At 39.5% G+C, this 18,687-nt stretch overlaps 1 protein-coding gene across 1 annotated transcript; it reads right to left on the reverse strand.

Moving 5' to 3' along the window:
* Nucleotides 1–1,359: 1,359 nt before the first annotated feature.
* On the reverse strand, nt 1,360–15,195 carry LOC140895255 (ropporin-1). Its single transcript, XM_073304694.1, has 5 exons — nt 15,080–15,195; nt 12,539–12,656; nt 11,218–11,379; nt 2,433–2,608; nt 1,360–1,426 (listed from the first exon to the last, which is right to left on the reverse strand). Exons 1-5 carry the CDS (start codon nt 15,193–15,195, stop codon nt 1,360–1,362), a joined length of 639 nt encoding a protein of 212 aa, XP_073160795.1.
* Nucleotides 15,196–18,687: the final 3,492 nt, after the last annotated feature.

Below are 18,687 nucleotides of genomic sequence, written 5' to 3' on the forward strand. Positions count from 1 at the left end.
TATATTGGATCTCCTAGCCAAGATAGTATGTGGGTAGCTGACCATTCTTTAGAGATAAAATTAACACAAATAGAACACTCAAGCAGTCAAACAAACTTTAAAAAGACCTTTAAATAAGCTGCACTTCAGTATCTAAGCTGTTATCTGAATACACAATAGTTTTGTTCTGTAAGTCAGTTTGGGTACAGAAGGTCAATAATAGTTTAGGCCCAGCTCCTATGGCAAAACTTCAATTAACTTAAGGAGCAGGATCAGAAAACATAGAGACAGATTCTGTGGTCATTTTGCACAAATGGGCTAGGACAGAAGAAGCCTTTCTCATTCCCTTTTCATGGCCTTGCATAAAAGGCAGACAAAATTACTGTCCCTGCTATATGGGGAGCTCAAGGATTGGTCTCTGTAGTCCGTCAGGAGTTTACAATACCCTAAATACGATGAGTAGTTATGGCGAAGAGGCAGAGCTTGTCGCTGTTCTCCACTTTGCCCCAGCCCATGGAGTGGAGCCAATCTCATACGATGGAGTAAGCTGTATCCACAAAGGGAGTAATAGTGGGTGTGTTTCTGGGGAGTGCAGGAAAGACAGAATGTTGTTTGGTGCTTGCACTGTGGTGGTACTGCTTCACCTCTTTCAGGAGTGATCTAGCTCTTTGTCAGGAGCACTGACATGCTCCGTGTCAGGAGCACTGATATTAGATGAGATACTGCTATAACACCATATCCCTGTCACAGGATAATTTTCCATAAGGCTCTCATTGGCCTTACTTGGCAGCAGAAAAATCATTAGTTTCCAATCACTGGTTGGAAAACTGGAATTTTTTCCTGCAAGAAATTTTGAATGAAAATCTTTCAATTTTTGCTCAAAAACATTTCAGTTTTCCCATGGGAAGTTTTGAATTAATTTGATTAAGATGTTATGTATGGTTTTTTTTAAACCGAAAACTGAAACCAAATGGCATTTTAAATGGAAACGAACATTTTTTCATATGAAAACATCAATTCAAAATGAGAACTTTTGTTTAGAAATTTTCTGCAAAATGTTTTTGTTGTAATTGACATATTCTGATGAATAATTTGTTTCAACAAAACTGTATTTTTCAAAGGGAAAACTTTCAGCACAATAAATAAATAAATAAATAAATAAATAAAATACAAAATTGACCAGCTCTAATCATTAACCTGTGACAATGTTCCATTCCACTGACAGTCTCTTAATCCACACTCACACATTTGTGATTGACTTCTTGGCCAAATTGTTTATTGATAGAAACAAGAAAAAAGACAGTGAAAGGCCTAATAGTAACCATTATTTTGAAGCACGTTTCTTCATTTTCCTATCAAAGTACTTGATAAGCTGTGCCACTATTCCAGTCTGACCCGTGGATTCTGGGTAAAATCATTCACCTTGATTAGGCCATCAGGTCCAATGCTGCATAAAAAATGGAATATATATTAAATTCATTGAGACCTGGATTTTCATGATAGTTGTAAGAGAAAACATAATACTAATTATGTTCACCCAATCTGTGCTCCCTGTGCTGTAGTCAAACTTCTCTTCTCTCCAAACTGTGCTCTTTGGCCCTCCTCCTACTCCAGTTGAAGTCAATGAAAACATTTGCATTGACTTTAGTGGGAGTTGGATGGAATCCTTTGTCTCTTTCATCCATCCCAGATCATGACTTTTCCCATGGCATCCTGTACACTTGGAACAAGTTTTTAATTTATTTACATCAAGATGCTTCCCTTTTTCAAAATACACCTAACAATCCATGAAGCATTTTCTATAATGTTATATTGTTATACCATTTACTATAATGACCATTCGTCATTCTGGGCATACTTGTTTTACTCTATTTAGCTATATTGTACTGTTGTAACTTCAGGGGCAGAGCTTCACCTGGCGTAAATTGTCAAAGCTTCTTTGAAATCAGTGCCCCTTAGAGTGTAAGCTATCTGGGACAGGGGCTTGTTACTTGTTTAGTTCTATATAAATAATAAATGGTAACAATCCTTAGGACTCTGCCATTTGAACTCTGTGCTTTTCTTTGGACTGAAAGAATTTGGTGCTGGGACAACATCTTTTTTTGTCTCCTTTGAAGCATTTAGCACACCTTTTGGTGCTATACAATAAATAATAATGATTCCTCCTCTTTCCTGTCTCTTCACTCCCCCATTATTATTGGTCTTTATTGCTCCCTCATAATTAACTTTCACTCCCTCATTTTAACAATTCTTTCTTTATGACTGCTACTATTTTCACTTCTTCCTTTCACTTCACTTCTTTCTCTCTCTCTACCTTCTGCCTCTCTTTTCTACTGTCTCCCTTCCTCGTTTGTTTCTCCATCCTTCCTGCAGTTTAATAACTACAGCATAAATACATGCCTCTGATGAAGGAAGCTTTAACTGTGGTTGACAGTTGACAGAGATTTACTTACACCTCCTGTTCAATGTAATTCAGCATTCGGCTGACATGGGATGCTGAAATCTCCCCGTCCACTTCAGCAATGTATGTGTAGAGAAACTGGAAAGTGCTAAAAGGAATACGTGGAGGTCCACTGTCATAATCGCTGGATAAAACCTCACATATAATCTTCAGTGTTTTTGCAATAGTCTATTGGGAAAATAAAATAAAATAAGTGAGCCTCACTTTTGGCACTATCAATGAAGAGACTAGAGGCCTACTTTTCTTGGTATGGAGAGAAACACTGTCATAAAGACACCAAAAATCTGTCTGAAAAGCCATAAATAAAGGACTGAATGATAAATGACAATGTAACGAATAAATAGAGAGGTCTGCTGGGATCTCCAGGAGCGGGATTAAGGCTTTATTTTATTTAACTTCTTTATTAATGGTCTGGAAGATGAGATAAGTATTTGGAGATTGTTTGATGGATAGTACTATTATAAATGTGACATTATTCATATTGTAAATAGTACATTTATTTTGCAGGTGACACTGAGGGCTAGATTTTGTCTTTAGGCCCAGCTTTGTGTGAGGGCTGATTATTGAACGGTTGCATTTCAGGAATAGCTCTAAGAGACATTGAACCTTTGTGGTTCATCTCCCTCTCTTTTTTCTTGTTACTCTGGCTGGGCAGCACTTTACTTTTGGCCTATACCAGCAGCAAATTTTGACACTCTGTGCTGGCTGGTGCATTAGGGAATGGAGTTAAGGCTTTGCCAATTACCAGCCCCTCCATCCAAACCTGCCTTAGGTAAATGGGCATAGATTATGCACCTGTGCACTTCAATTTAAGGTCTGGTTAACCAGTTAAGGGGGTGTAAGAGGTTTTCAAACTCCGTCTTATTCTCCTGTGTGGAAGCATTTATTATCCAAGTCAAAGTCTAGTGCAAAAGTGGGAAGCAAAAAGAAAAGGAGTACTTGTGGCACCTTAGAGACTAACCAATTTATTTGAGCATAAGCTTTCGTGAGCTACAGCTCACTTCATCAGAGTATGCATCCGATGAAGTGAGCTGTAGCTCACGAAAGCTTATGCTCAAATAAATTGGTTAGTCTCTAAGGTGCCACAAGTACTCCTTTTCTTTTTGCGAATACAGACTAACACAGCTGTTACTCTGAAACCTGCAAAAGTGGGAGGTATTCCAAACAAGATCTAATTCTATAATCTGGACTCAAGCAAAATTCCCATTAAAGTCAACTAATATAAAAGGACCTGAAAAGTTATCAGTATGGGACGGAAATACTAAAATAAAATTCATCCTGGAAAAATGCAAACTAAAATATTTTGTGGAGTGGGAACTCAGCTATTCAATGGGAAGGACAAATCTAGAGCACAGTAATGACAAAGTGGTGGTGGTGAACAGCAATATGATGGCACAAAACACTCCACTGTGAATGTGGTTTTCATATGTAGAGAAATTACATGTAGGAATAACAATCCTACTGTGCAGTTTATGATTCAGGTGGGATTGCGCCTGCAACACTATACTTCTCAATACCAGAAAGAGGTTGACAAATTGGAGGGAATTCAGAGAATAGCAACAAAAATTATTTAAGGGCTGTAGGAATTAATTTATAAGAAAAGACTCAAAGAAGAAATTATGTAAATTATGAAATTATGTTATGAGTAATGAAATATATTATAATTATTTGTTGTGGTGTCATTTGAGATCTCAACCCCATTGGGCGGTGTGATGGGGTGGACTAGGCCCTGCCACACCGCATCCCAGAAAAGGGCAGTAAAGCGGTCCTCCAAACTGCCTAGAGCGGCTGTGAGGGAAGCAGCCAATCAGGGCCCAACAGACTAGTGTAAAAAGAGCTGCAGGGCCAGAGTGGGGGAGTTCCTTGCTAGAGCTGGATGGTGTGTGGATGGCTGAGGGATCTGCAGTACCTTGGATGAGGTAGTGCTGCCAGAAGCTGGGGAGAGTGAGAAGGACTCCTGAGTGGGTTGCGGGGACTCCATCAGGACAAGGCCCTAAGGTAAGGGTGAAGATGGCACAGGGCTGCGGGGAAGTGGCCCAAGCAATTAGAACAGTGGTGGGACTTAGATAAAGGGACACAGTGGACAGCTGCTATCTACAGGGTCCTTGGGTTGGCACCTGGAATAGTGGATGGGCCTTGGTCCCTCCCATCCCCATTAACCATTGGGGGAAGTGGCCTGGACACTGAGGCATCCCAGGGCAAGTAAATAAACTGCAACAGCCCAGCTGGAGAGTTGTGGACGGAAAGTAGGGTGACCAGACAGCAAGTGTGAAAAATCAGGACGGGGGTGGGGGTAATAGGAGCCTATATAAGAAAAAGCCCCAAATATTGGAACTGTCCCTTTAAAATCAGGACATCTGGTCACCTTAATGGAAAGGCCCTAAGAGAGTGAAGACCTTATCGCCAGGGAGGGAGCCCTGGGGCACTACCCTATCCTGGAGCAGGGACAACTTGTGGGAGACATTACAGAGGGCACTGAGAGAGACCCCTGTTGGGCTTGTACCCCAGAAGGGGTTTTGCTTTGCTTTTATTACACCGACTGTGTGTGACTTGGCCAGAGGGCTGAGTCACCGAAGACCCACCACAAAGAGAGAGAGAGAGAGTGCAGGCACATGCACTTGGCCAGAGGGCACTTGCGAGAGGTGAGTGCGACCCCATTACAGGCAGGTAGTATATAAACATAACAAAAGAATGGTCCCTGTTGCAAAAAGTTTACAATATAAGATGACAGACTGGTACAGTACAACAAATAAAAACTGTCTGCAAGATCTGAAATGTGTAAACAACAAGAAAAACTAAGAGTTGTTTAGGATAGTATACTCTGGGGAGCTGGAACCTCACCTTTTTATGAGTGCTGTCATCAGCTAAGGTGAAACAAAGTTCTTTTGCTTAGGAAAGTACAGGAAACAAATGAACAAAAGGAAGGATCTAGGAACAACAGAAGCAGAGCTGCAAGCCACCAAATCACACTAGAAAACAGGATGACCAGCTCTATCGGCAATTATCTATAAGATAGGAAAAAAGCTGCATAATCATGAAGGACTTCAATCTGAGTGACACATGCTGGAGGTCTCATGCCACCAGTACTAAAACATCCTTGGAATTTATAAAAATTATAGATGACTGTTTCCTAACTCAAAAATTGTTGCATCCAACATGGGGCAATATATATTAGACCACCTCTTGACAGATAAAGAGGAATTGATCACAGACATAAAAATCAGAGGATGCTTAGGTGTAAGCGATCATGACTTGGCTATATTTGTTATGTGTAAGCACAATAAATTCCAAACCAGTAATATACGTACTTGGTGTTTTTACAAGGACCAGTTTCACAAAACTGAAAACAAGAGACAAATCAGCGGGTAGAAAACTTGAAACTGTTCAAGAAGGTTTTACTACATGTACAAAAAGGCACAACTGAGGAGGAAGATTATGGTGGTTAAAAAACCTGCCTGATTTAGAGAGGAAGTGACAACAGCTATAAAAAATAAAAATATATAACAAATGAGAAAAAGAGGTGACTAACAGCAGTGAATATAAATTGGAAGCTAGGAGTTGAAGTAAATTGATAAGGTAAGCAAAAGGACAAAAGGCAAAATCTGTGGACAGCAAAGTTATGGTCAAGAAGGAATTTAAGTATATTAGGAAGAAAAGGAATCCTAAAAACAGTACGGATCCATTATTACATGGAAATAGTAGAATTGTCAATAACAATGCAGAAAGGGCAGAAATGTTTAATAAATATTTCTGTTCTCTGTTTGGGGAGAAAAAAATGATGTAGTCATATCATATGACTATTAAATAGTTTCCATTCCAACACTAACTAAAGGAGGATGTTAAATAGCAACTATTAAAGTGAGATTTTTTTTTTAAAACTCCTGGATGCAAGTTAGCTGGGCCTGCTGATTTAAAATTGTCTAAGGAGCTCGTTGGACCATTACTGTGGATTTTCAATAAGTCTTGGAACAGTGGGAAAGTTCCAGAGCACTGGAAGAAAGCTAATGTTGTGCTAATATTTAAACAGGCAAATGGGATGATCCAGTTAATTATAGGCCTGTCAGTCTGATATTGATTTCTGGCAAAATAATGGAATGGCTGATATAGGACTCAATTTACACAGAGTTAAAGAATACAATGGTGTTATAGAAAATAGACCTGTCAGACTAATCTATTTTTGTTTTGTTTTGAGAGTATGAGCTTGGTTGATAAAGGTAAGAGTATTGATGTGATATACTTAAACTTCTGTTAGGTGCTTGACTTGGTACTGCATGACATTTTGATTAAGAAACTAGAAGAATACAAAATCAACAATGGTACACATTAAATGGATTAAAAACTAGCTAAGTGATAGGTTTCAAAATGTAATTGTAAACAGGGAATCCTCATTAAACCGGTCTGTTTCTCCAGGAGTCCTACAGAGATTGGTTTTTGACGCTATGCTATTTAGCAGTTTTATCAATAACTTGGAAGAAAACAAAATAATTACTGATAAAATGACATAAAGATTGGGGAGTAGTAAATAATGAAGAGGACAGTTCATTGACACAGGGTTATCTGGATCACTTGGTAAACTGGGTGCCAGCAAACAATGTGTTTCAATGTGACCAAATGTTTACAGGATGGGGGACAGTATCGTGGGAAGCAGTAACTCTGAAAAAGATTTGGGGGTCAGGGTGGACATCTAGCTGAACATTAGTTCCAAGAGTGATATTGTGACTAAAAGGGCAAATTATTCTTTGATGTATAAATAGGGATAAGGAGATTGCCTTACTTCTGTATTTGGCCCTGGTGTCCATACTTCAAGAAGGATGATGAAAAATTGGAAAGGGTTCAGAGAAGACCCATGAAAATGATTAAAGGATTGGAAAACATGTCTTTTAGAAAAAGATTCAAGGAGATCAATCTAATTAGCTTAACAAAGAGAAGGTTGAGGGTTGACTTGATCACAGCCTATGAGTACCTACATGGAGAACAGAAATCTGATAATAGAGGACTCTTCAATTTAGCAGACAAAGGTATATCAGGACCAATGGCTGGAAGTTGAAGCTAGACAAATTCAGAGCAGAAATAAGGTGCAAATTTAACAGTGAGGGAAACTAATCATTAGAATAATTTACTGAGGATTGTGGTGGATTCTCTCTTACAATAGATATAAGATCACACCATTCATACAGTGTAAAGCATGCCTGGTTGGTTGGTACTGTTTTTACAGTGACTACCTTGCACATTGGGGGCCCCCACCCTGCATTCTGTGTGCATCTAAACTTCTGATGAAGAGAGGTTCAATTGTATAATGGATGATGGACTTAATTTGATGCACCAGTGTTTTCCATTGTGTGCCACTAACCATAACCTTTTAGAGTTCATCATTTGTAAAAACTCACCTTTAATGTAAAGGTCTGAAATATAAAACTATATTTCAAGCCCTCCTGGCCAGGAATCTTGACTTTTAAGAAATATTTCTGAAAAGCACCGAACTCATTTTTGAATGCTGTAAAAATATTAACCTTAATCATGAAGGGATGTGAAACATCCTTCAGATCATGAGAGCTCTGGTGAAGCTGGGATGGTTGTGAGCTGGGATGGTGGTGATTCTAATATAAAGGGCAACAGGAAGCTGCAGGGAGGGGTGTGGCCAGGGGTAAAAGTAACTCCAGACACTTACCGGTACTGGGCCTTGGCTGGGGCCTCGGGCAGAAGGGGCGGGGCTGAGGGTCAGCACCCGCTCTTCCAGGCCACTTGGCGCTCCAGTAGCGATTTAAAGGGCCTGGGGCTCCGGACGCCGCTGCTGCAGCCATGCTTTAGTGTGGGCTGCATACGGGCCGGTGCGGGTTCTTCCCGGTATGCCGTACCGGCCAGTACCGGCTCACTTTCACCCCTGGGTGTGGCTAAGAGAGAGAGTAGCTGAGATTGCTAGAGCCAGGAGGTCTGGCAGTAAATTCAGAAAAGAGGAGTTTATGTGGAGAAAGTGGAAAGAGCAGCTATGAAGAACACGTTTGGTTCCTGTAGAACACTAGCCAGATAAAGCCTGTGAATGGGAGTTTAAGAAGGGAAGTTGAGCTGAAACATGTTTGTTTTTTGGACTTTTGAGTTCTGTATTTTACAAACTCTAGTGCCAACCTGAGGAGAACTGCAGGAGAGTGAATTAAAGGGTTTGAGCTTAGACGGTTACTGGAGACTGAATTCTTACAGGGTCCAGATGAAGGGAAAATAGAGGTGGAATGGCCAAAGAGGCAACCCTAGTCATGAGGGGGTGCTCAGGAGGCGGTAAATGGTTACAGTCATTATCCTATAAAGGATTATCAGTTAAAGCCTTTTGTTGAATATGGAAGCATACAAATGGTTGATCCTGATATCCTAACATGCAATTAGAGATTTTTTTCCCCCCAGAGTGTGGCCTAATTCTGATCTCATTAAAGTCAATAAAATCCCACCTTTAGTTCCCACTGATGCTAACAGGAGTGTTCACTAGGAATATATGAACAGGTTAGGGATAATTAATCTTAAAGAATTATCTAATTTGTAGAACACCACATCATTAAGGGCCACAATGTTTTGAACTTTATGAGCTGCTGACACCTTTAACAGTATAGATATTTTTTTTTCCAGTTAGCGGTTTAATATTATATATTGCACAGAAGGTTGCAAGACTCTTGAATCCCACAAGATGGAGCCAATTTATTGTATAATGACCAGCCCTACGCTTATTCTAAGACCAACAAAGGGTCCCTCATTATTTCTTTGAAATAAACTAATACACATGTATTTTGTTTAACTGGATTCATGGAAGCGTCACTGGCACCTCATGGAAAACTTTTTACTTAGAGACAATTCTGCTGATGTGAATGTTTCTCACTAGTAGGGGCATTAGCATGAAAACAGGAGCTTTATTGTCTGGGACTTCATTGACTCCAACTGTTTGTTGCTCACCTGAAGTCAAAATTTTCTGTGACATCAAAATTATCTGCACAAAACCTAAGTCTAATGTCACAATTAGAATATTATGAATTTAATTGAGGAATATGCTGAAGGAAGAGATGAATGCCTAAGCACAAATATCCCATTTTCATAAAAAGGTCCCCAATGAAACAAAAGAGAAGTGAAATACAGAAAATAGGATTTCTAAATAGAACTATCTCTAAATGGAATGATTTTTAAGATTTGCTATGATGCAAAAATTCCTAGTGATACTGACTGATCATATTGAACACAATCACCACTGATGTAAAACTTGTAAAGGTTTAATTAACTCATTTTAAGCACTGTTATATTTATTGTTTCAGAAGCAGATTGATACATTTTAAAGCCACGAGGGACCATTATGATCATCTAGTCTGACCTGCTAACTATAAGCCATAGAAGATCATCCTAGAACTTCTGCTTCAAGTCCATAACTTCTGTCTGAGCTATAGCATATCTTTTAGAAACATATCTAATCTTGACTTAAAGATTGCAAGTGATGGAGAATCCACCACATGCCTAAGTATTTTGTTCCAATGGCTAACCACCCTCACTTTTTTTTTTAAAGTTTGCCTTAGAGAATACATTCACCTTCTCTGCAATAGATCAGATAGGATTTGAACATGCAGCCACTCCACAGAGCACAACATGTTCTGCTGCTCCATTAAGCCATTCCAGGTATGTTGAGAATATAAATATATGTTAATAAAAATGTACATTTATTAATGCCTATTTCAAATTATAAGAATCTAAACGGGCACCTATCCTAGGTCCTAAGAGCCCCTGACATTTTCCTAAAATGTCCATCATAACAAATCCAGCAGGAAACCCCACCATATACCAAACACAAGTATCTAAACTCTTAACCCAAAGCTTCATTAAAATTTTGAATTTTGCAGCATACCCTGAAGGCCAACAGAATGTGGCTATTTCAGACCCAGCAGGAAAATGAGTTCCAAAGTCAAGGGGCCCTCATGGGGAACACTTCCTAACACTTCTAAACCAAGAGGGTTGCAGATCAAACGGATAGGAAAAATGTGAATCTAGAACATAGGATGTGGTACCAAGTTCCCTCCAACACTTTTAGAATCTCAGCACCAACAGGTGAAATTTATGTGGAGTGACAAGATGATGTTCTGCCTTCATGGAAGCAGAGAATTTGCTCCAAATGTGCATAATTTTTCTCTTAAAAGAACTATACATTTCCTCACACTGGGAGGAATTTAGACTCTCAGTGCAGAAAGCCAGAATAAACCAAGCTATCCATCACCCAAAGCAAATCTATTGACTGAAATATTGTGGATGCTATGGTGGAGACAACCTCTTTTTGCCTCCCTTGTAGTTATGACATATGTGTCTAGAAAAACCTTTATGTTACAATCAGATAAAGTCTATAACTCTGCCACTGTCACTCCTAGCTGTCTTCCCCTATTGTTGCAAATCATCTGTAAAACAATGTGAACTGTTATAATGAGGTTGGGAAAGAGGATCCAGGTACCACTATATCAGTGGTAGAGAAAATAAATCTTGTTATAAAAGCCTAATATGACATTGATCAGTTGGAGGAGCAATACTCTTGCAGAGCCTTCTATAAATGCTCTGGTTCCTTGACCTCTGAGGGCAGATGGTCAAAATAACTCCCTCATCCCAAAATGAAAGGTGTGTGCTGAACTCAAAGCCAGGAGGTGTGTTTGATCCATGACCTGGGTAAAATATCCAATTGCTCAACCTCCAATCTCAACCCGAAACACTAAATCAAGATCAGCTATGTAAAGAATATAGAAACGTGAATGAAAAAGTGTAGATAAACTTACAACTCCAAGAGAGCTACATGCCAGGGCTAAAAACTTAAGCCATTCAATTTCTTCGGTAAAACGACCAACATTCATAACACTCTCAAATAAGTCTGTTGGGAGATTCAGCACCTTCCACATGTGGGCCAGTTCATCTACATGGATTATCAGTCTGCCACTCACCTGGAAATAAATACATAATAATATGCATCACAGGTAAAGAAATATCTTTCCCTTTCATTTCCAGTTTTGCTATTCTTTAAACTGAAATCTCAGCCCAAACATCCCCACCCTTATTAACTATGAAATCTGGAGAGTCATTGAGGGGCTTGAACATTTTCTCCAAGAAGTACAGAACAGAAGAAATCTAAAGAACAGAATGGGTTCCTAACAAAGTCCTTGCACTATGCTTGGCATGAAGTAAATTAGTCTTTTGGGTCAGTGGTAAGTACCACCAGGGTACTATGTCAAAATAAAGACAGTGTTGATGTCAGAGTATTTGACACAATGGGCACTCTGAGGGTGCTGAAGTTCAGCTTCAGGCCTTGCCATACTGAATCTACACTAACAGAGCAGGATGCCCAGCTGGGGCACTTTACTTAGATTTGTTCTAGACTTTTGCTTTTGAAATAGTCTGGGCTGACTTTGAATTGGATTTATGGAAAGAGCTGATGATGCTAGAGAGCCTTCAGGAGCAACTGGATGTCTGACACACATTTTGCAGGCAGGGTTAAGAAAGCTATTTGTAGATTTGATCCATATAGAAAATAGAAATGAAGACTGAGGACAGTGATGATTCCAGGCTGTAAATTTTGATATAATTAACAGTGTGAGTTAAGGAAACAAATTGTTTCTGCTACATCTGGCAGGACTTCAATTTTATGAACATATAGCCTGAGTGCATAACCTTTACTGTTGCTGAATACTTATGCAAATAATTCCATTGAGTACAGTGGCATTACTTGTGTGAGTAAGTGTTCACCGCATTGGAAAAGGTTGCCCAATCAGGACCAAAGGGAGTACAATTCAAGGAATATTTTATTTTGTACTGTTGCATCTAGCCAAGGAGTCACATTTTTAAAGGTCTTATTTCTCAGTTCTTCATTGGTAGAAACCTGTGATTTTTTTTCAAAGATACCAGCTAATATATTAGTATTCTCCATACACATTTTACTTGTATTCATTGAATAGAGTATTTGCAGAGATAACATTGAAAGCAAATACATTTTCTCAGACTGCAAATGTAGTATCCGTAACATTATTAAAGAAGCAAAATAGCATATGGATGTAAATATTCTGTCTCTATATATTTGCCCCAGAAAGTAAATTAGATGTTTCTTACTCGTTGGTGTAAGACCTTTAAGAGCTCTGGAGTGAGTTCTGCCCAGTTTGACAAAGGTACCCTTTCTGATCGCTCTCTTACTGGAGGTAGATCACCACGGGCCACAGCACTAAAGTAACTAGACAGAGAAAGACAGACAGATGCTTGCTTTCTAAATGCTTTTAACAGAAGCAGATATTAAACATAATGGTTCATATGATTTATGCTTACTAAATAGAAGACAATTGGATTTCAACTATCTGATGCAGCAGCTTCTGTTTAAGCAGCACTGCTTTTAATCAGAGAAGTACTGTGCTATCAAACAACTTTCCTTTCATTCCTGCATATAAGTGGTATTTTTAGGGCTTGAATCATCTCCCGTTGTAGTCAGTGGGAGTTCTTCCATTGACTTCAATGGTCTTTATATTCAGCCCATAGTATTTCTTTGGACATCTAATTTTTGGCCCTGATTCAGGAAAGCATTAAAGCATAAGTGTAAATCCATCCCTATTCAGGATAGTATGTTAGCATATGCTTAAGAGCACTTCATGAATAAGAGTGCTTTCCTGAATCAGGGTCGTTAAATGAAAATCATCTTTTAAAGAAACCATACATTTTCTCACAAATTTTAGGACAAGTCTATGATATTATCAAATAGAAGCAAATATGTTACAATAAAAGAGAACTTTCCTCCTAATAAAATATTAATGGTCATACAGTATACATCTTTTTCTCCTTAATAATGAACAGCACTACATTCAAAATGCTTTATTGTTGTTCCAAAGGAAACTAGTATTCTGGAAACAATACAGACCGGCTTTAGCTATAATACATGGGTGCCCAAGCTTATTGTACAGGAGGGCCACATAAGCCTAAGCACAACTTACATATATTAAGATGTAAAGTCAGCAGTATTGATTTATATTTTAAGTTCAGCTTGTTTTGTATGTATTTAGATAGACAATACTGTGCACAGAAACAACCTATTTACACACTTGTGTAAACTAAAATAATGCAAACATAACGACAAAATGTAAATGAATTGGCCATTAGTATATTGTGTTGAAGTAGGCTGTGGGCCTTCTGAGTGCTCTGCTGGACCATGTACGACCCATGGGCAGTAGGCTAGGTACCGCTGCTATAATACATTAAACTTATACTGAATAAGGTGAAAGACAATAGGACTGAGGGGGCAGGCATAGCTCAGTGGTTTGAGCATTAGCTTGCTAAACCCAGGATTGCAAGTTCAATCCTTGAGGGGGCCATTTGGGGCAAAAATTGGGGATTGGTCCTGCTTTGAGCAGGGGGTTGGACTAGATGACCTCCTGAGGTCCCTTCCAACCCTGATACTCTATTATTTAAAAAGTAAATAAATAAAATCTTATGGTTCAGTCTATTTATCAACTGTAATTAGCTACTTTTTTTACTTAGAGAAAGTTAACACTTTAACCTATCACCCACATATGCCAATATCAGCTGAGGGAGTTGACATTTCAGGATAGGCATGTTCATTAGACAAATTACATGTCAAATTGATTTAAACACTCATGCCACTCCATGCACTGAATTACCCTGGGAAAAACTCCTTGTGCAGTAATTCAGTCCCCACAGCATTTAAACTTGAAAAAGGATAATAAATTTAACGCATAGTTTGGGATTGCTGCAGTGCTGAACATTGTTTAAAAACAAAACAATGAAACCACCTTGTAATCTATTGGATTTACTAACAATTTATCCTTTCTGTTGTTCTGGGGGCACTTCAAATCAGGCCACTCACTAATTTAGTGGTCACTGGAGAGTTGTTCCGCGCTAAAGAAAAGGGAGGATGGATTGCAAAGATATGAGGTCATATCCTGGTGTAAATCAGTATAGATACATCAATTTTAAATTGAGCTATGCTGATTTATACCAGATTAGCATAGAACCCATTTTTAAAAAATGAACTAGCACAATAGATGTGTGCACGTGTGATATACACCTTACTCTCATTGCCCCTGGATGGTGAAGAGTTTTGAGTGTTATAGACCAGTGTTTCTAAAATGTCCATAATTTATTAAAGTGCTGAATTTATCTGGGGACTCACTCTTCAGAGGAATTTCATTTTAAACTGTCTCAATTCCAAGTGGCAACTGTACATCTGGGAACATACAGTGATCACCAGCATCTCAACCTTTGACTAGATTAAATTAATAGTGTGCCTGCTGTAGAGACACTTAAAATACCAGATCTCCAGCCGTAGTGGGGACAAAGAAAAGGTAAGTGTGGGTCTCTCACAAATATTAACTTTGGAGCACAAGACAAGCCGAATCTGGAGAGGAAATGAACACCTCCAATTCACATTGACTTCACAGTGTTGCCAGATGCTCAGTAGATCTCAAAAGCTATTGTGCAGCAGCAATCAGATTTTCAACTGGTGTAAATCAATGTAGCTCCAATGGATATATCCACTGAAGTTGAGTTCAGTGGGTAGATCCAGTGAAGTGATTAACTTTTCCATGGTGGCCAGCAAATCTTTTATAATGGGGGTTTGATTTTTTTTAAGTTAGGAAAAAATGAACATACTCAGACGCCCATTGGAGCAGATCTGGAGGCTGGGTTCGAATAGCAGCTTTTGTAAACTGTTTCAGCAGTTCTGGCAGTTCTGGAGGGATGCATATTTGCTTATCTGTATATGGCATAATTACTGCACCTATGGGGAAAAATAACAGTTTTGTAACATACTCTGTCTATGCCGAAAATGTGTTTAAAAATAAGTAATACAATCTTGTTAGAAAAGCAATCAATACTTTGGAAAGATCTGTTTTAATTTGTGAACTATTTTGGTGGCTCAGTTGCTGGCTATAAATAAGAACAAATAAGGCACTATACTACACATGTTATAAAACCAGATGAAAAAGACACAGATTTCTATAAGTGAAATGATCACTATTAACTTTTATTTTCTGACAATTTCTGTCCATTTTACAATATCTGGCTAATTATGATTTATAGTCATATCTAATGTAATGTACTGTGTTATGTACAGTAAATATACTATGTACTACAGACTATGTATGACAGGAATTTGTAGATTTGGATCAGACCGAGGATTGAACTACAAGGGTTGCCATTAAAAAGCTAACATTTATTGCATCATGGCATCTGATAAACTTCAGTATTCTCCTGTACTAAAAATAGGAAATAAAGGCCTAATCCAAAACCCAATGAAGTCCATCGGAAGACTCCCCATCTCATCAGTAAAAAGAAAAGGAGTACTTGTGGCACCTTAGAGACTAACCAATTTATTTGAGCATGAGCTTTCGTGAGCTACAGCTCACTTCATCGGATGCATACCGTGGAAACTGCAGCAGACTTTATATACACACAGAGATCATAAAACAATACCTCCTCCCACCCCACTGTCCTGCTGGTAATAGCTTATCTAAAGTGATCATCAAGTTGGGCCATTTCCAGCACAAATCCAGGTTTTCTCACCCTCCACCCCCCACACACAAACTCACTCTCCTGCTGGTAATAGCCCATCCAAAGTGACAACTCTCTACACAATGTGCATGATAATCAAGGTGGGCCATTTCCTGCACAAATCCAGGTTCTCTTACCCCCTCACCCCCCTCCAAAAAACACACACACAAACTCACTATCCTGCTGGTAATAGCTCATCCAAAGTGACCACTCTCCCTACAATGTGCATGATAATCAAGGTGGGCCATTTCCAGCACAAATCCGGGTTTTCTCACCCCCCCACCCCCATACACACACAAACTCACTCTCCTGCTGGTAATAGCTCATCCAAAGTGACCACTCTCCCTACAATGTGCATGGTAATCAAGGTGGGCCATGTCCAGCACAAATCCAGGCTTTCTCGCCCCACCCCACCCCCCTTTTTTCCCAGGGACACACACACACACACACACACACACAAACTCACTCTCCTGCTGGCAATAGCTCATCCAAACTGACCACTCTCCAAGTTTAAATCCAAGTTTAACCAGAACGTCTGGGGGGGGGTTAGGAAAAAACAAGGGGAAATAGGCTACCTTGCATAATGACTTAGCCACTCCCAGTCTCTATTTAAGCCTAAATTAATAGTATCCAATTTGCAAATGAATTCCAATTCAGCAGTTTCTCGCTGGAGTCTGGATATGAAGTTTTTTTGTTTTAAGATAGCGACCTTCATGTCTGTGATTGCGTGACGAGAGAGATTGAAGTGTTCTCCGACTGGTTTATGAATGTTATAATTCTTGACATCTGATTTGTGTCCATTTATTCTTTTACGTAGAGACTGTCCAGTTTGACCAATGTACATGGCCAAATGTACCAATGCTGGCACATGATGGCATATATCACATTGGTGGATGTGCAGGTGAATGAGCCTCTGATAGTGTGGCTGATGTTATTAGGCCCTGTGATGGTGTCCCCTGAATAGATATGTGGGCACAGTTGGCAATGGGCTTTGTTGCAAGGATAAGTTCCTGGGTTAGTGGTTCTGTTGTGTGGTATGTGGTTGTTGGTGAGTATTTGCTTCAGGTTGCGGGGCTGTCTGTAGGCAAGGACTGGCCTGTCTCCCAAGATTTGTGAGAGTGTTGGGTCATCCTTTAGGATAGGTTGTAGATCCTTAATAATGCGTTGGAGGGGTTTTAGTTGGGGGCTGAAGGTGACGGCTAGTGGCGTTCTGTTATCTCATCAGTGCGTGTTTGATCAGGCTCCAGCTATGCTATGTTTAACAGAAAAAACGAAAGTGTCAATTTCAAAGGTCGAATGGTATGAACAATTGGAAATTAGAGCTAGGATTTTCAAAAGAACCAGAGGAAGTTAGGTGCTCAATCCCCATTGAATATTTGTGGGATTTGGGAACCTTGCTCCATTAGGTTCTTTTGACAATCCCAGCCTAGAAACTTAGAATATAATGTTAGAAAAGGAGCTCAGAAGAGTTGGAGGAGATCAAGGACCAGGAGACCAGAAGGGAATAACCAGATGTGGGTAACTTAATTAACTATTATTATTAAGGTGGCGTCTAGCACTAGGAAGAGTAGGAGAAGTAGCAAAGGGCTGAGGATCAAAAAGAATGGAGAGAAAGTGACTTGAATAACCTAGATCACCTTGCATGACTGGAAAAAGTTTCAGAGGAGTGGGCAGAGCTGTGCTTTTTATTATGAGAGCATATCAGGATGAGCATTGGAGGGATTCTATTTTTTACATGACCTGTTTGAAAGAATGGCAGGCTCTGTGCAATATATTCCACTTATGCCAGATTGCCGCCTTGGATATTTACATTCTAAACCTTGTTTAGTTTAAGGAGAGAGCTTACGAAACATCAGAGGCATGAAAGAAGCAAGAAAAACGAGGAGGGGAAAGGAGAGGGAGGTGTAAGCATGGAGCACATTATTTCAGAATTGTGGCTGAGTTCCCCACAGTTGAGCCCCACTTTTTTATAAGGAAACCACATTACCTGGATAAAAAAATTCAGTTACGCAGCAGTAGCCCTGGAACCTCCCGCCTCTGAGTGTAAGGGGTGGGAGCCCTGACTCTCCACTTGCAAATGCACTTATATTACTGGTTTTCTTTGCTAGGCTGCCATGCAGATAAATGTAGTGCCTCCTTGTCATTCAGTGAGAGGCAGTGCTGCACTTTGTCCAGACACAACTCATTTTCCTTGACTACACCCAGGGCTCTGCCTGAAAAAAGAGATCCCCTTCCAAGCTTTGCCCACAAACCTACAACTATCCACTTAGATGCCAAAATGAGTCCTCACCTTTCTTTCTTGTCTGCTTTCATCAGTAGTGGAATAGTTAACAATATTGACTTTTCAGTTGTCATCATTATGATTCAGAGTTAACGCCTCATTGGTATGAATTCACATGTCTCTGAGGTATTGTTTCAGGCTGATTGCAGAGTTGATTTTTCCCTCTAAGGACACTGCAAGATTATCTTCATAACCAGAAGGGTTAGAGACACTGGGCCTGATTCATTACTGCTTTACTCCAGGTTTATGCTGGTGTAAAGGTATGTCTGTACTTGAAACACTACAAAAACGCAGCTGCAGCGCTTCAGTGTAGATGCTACCTGTGGCATAAGTAATCCACCTCTCCGAGAGGAGGTAACTAAGTGGACTGAAGAATTCTTCCATCGATCTAGCACTGTCAACACAGGGGAATTAGGTCAGTATAACT

This window comes from Lepidochelys kempii, chromosome 11, assembly GCF_965140285.1.
Source record: "Lepidochelys kempii isolate rLepKem1 chromosome 11, rLepKem1.hap1, whole genome shotgun sequence".
Lineage (NCBI taxonomy): Eukaryota > Metazoa > Chordata > Testudines > Cheloniidae > Lepidochelys > Lepidochelys kempii.

Excerpts from the sequence above, each read along its gene's own strand:
- LOC140895255 (XM_073304694.1), bottom strand. The coding sequence starts at position 15,195 with ATGCCATATACAGATAAGCAAATATGCATCCCTCCAGAACTGCCAGAA. Across the intron at positions 2,609-11,217 it reads CATGTAGCTCTCTTGGAGTT|ACTATTGCAAAAACACTGAA; the intron begins GTAAGTTTATCT and ends TTTTCCCAATAG. Across the intron at positions 1,427-2,432 it reads AATTACATTGAACAGGAGGT|CATTGGACCTGATGGCCTAA; the intron begins GTAAGTAAATCT and ends TTTTTTATGCAG.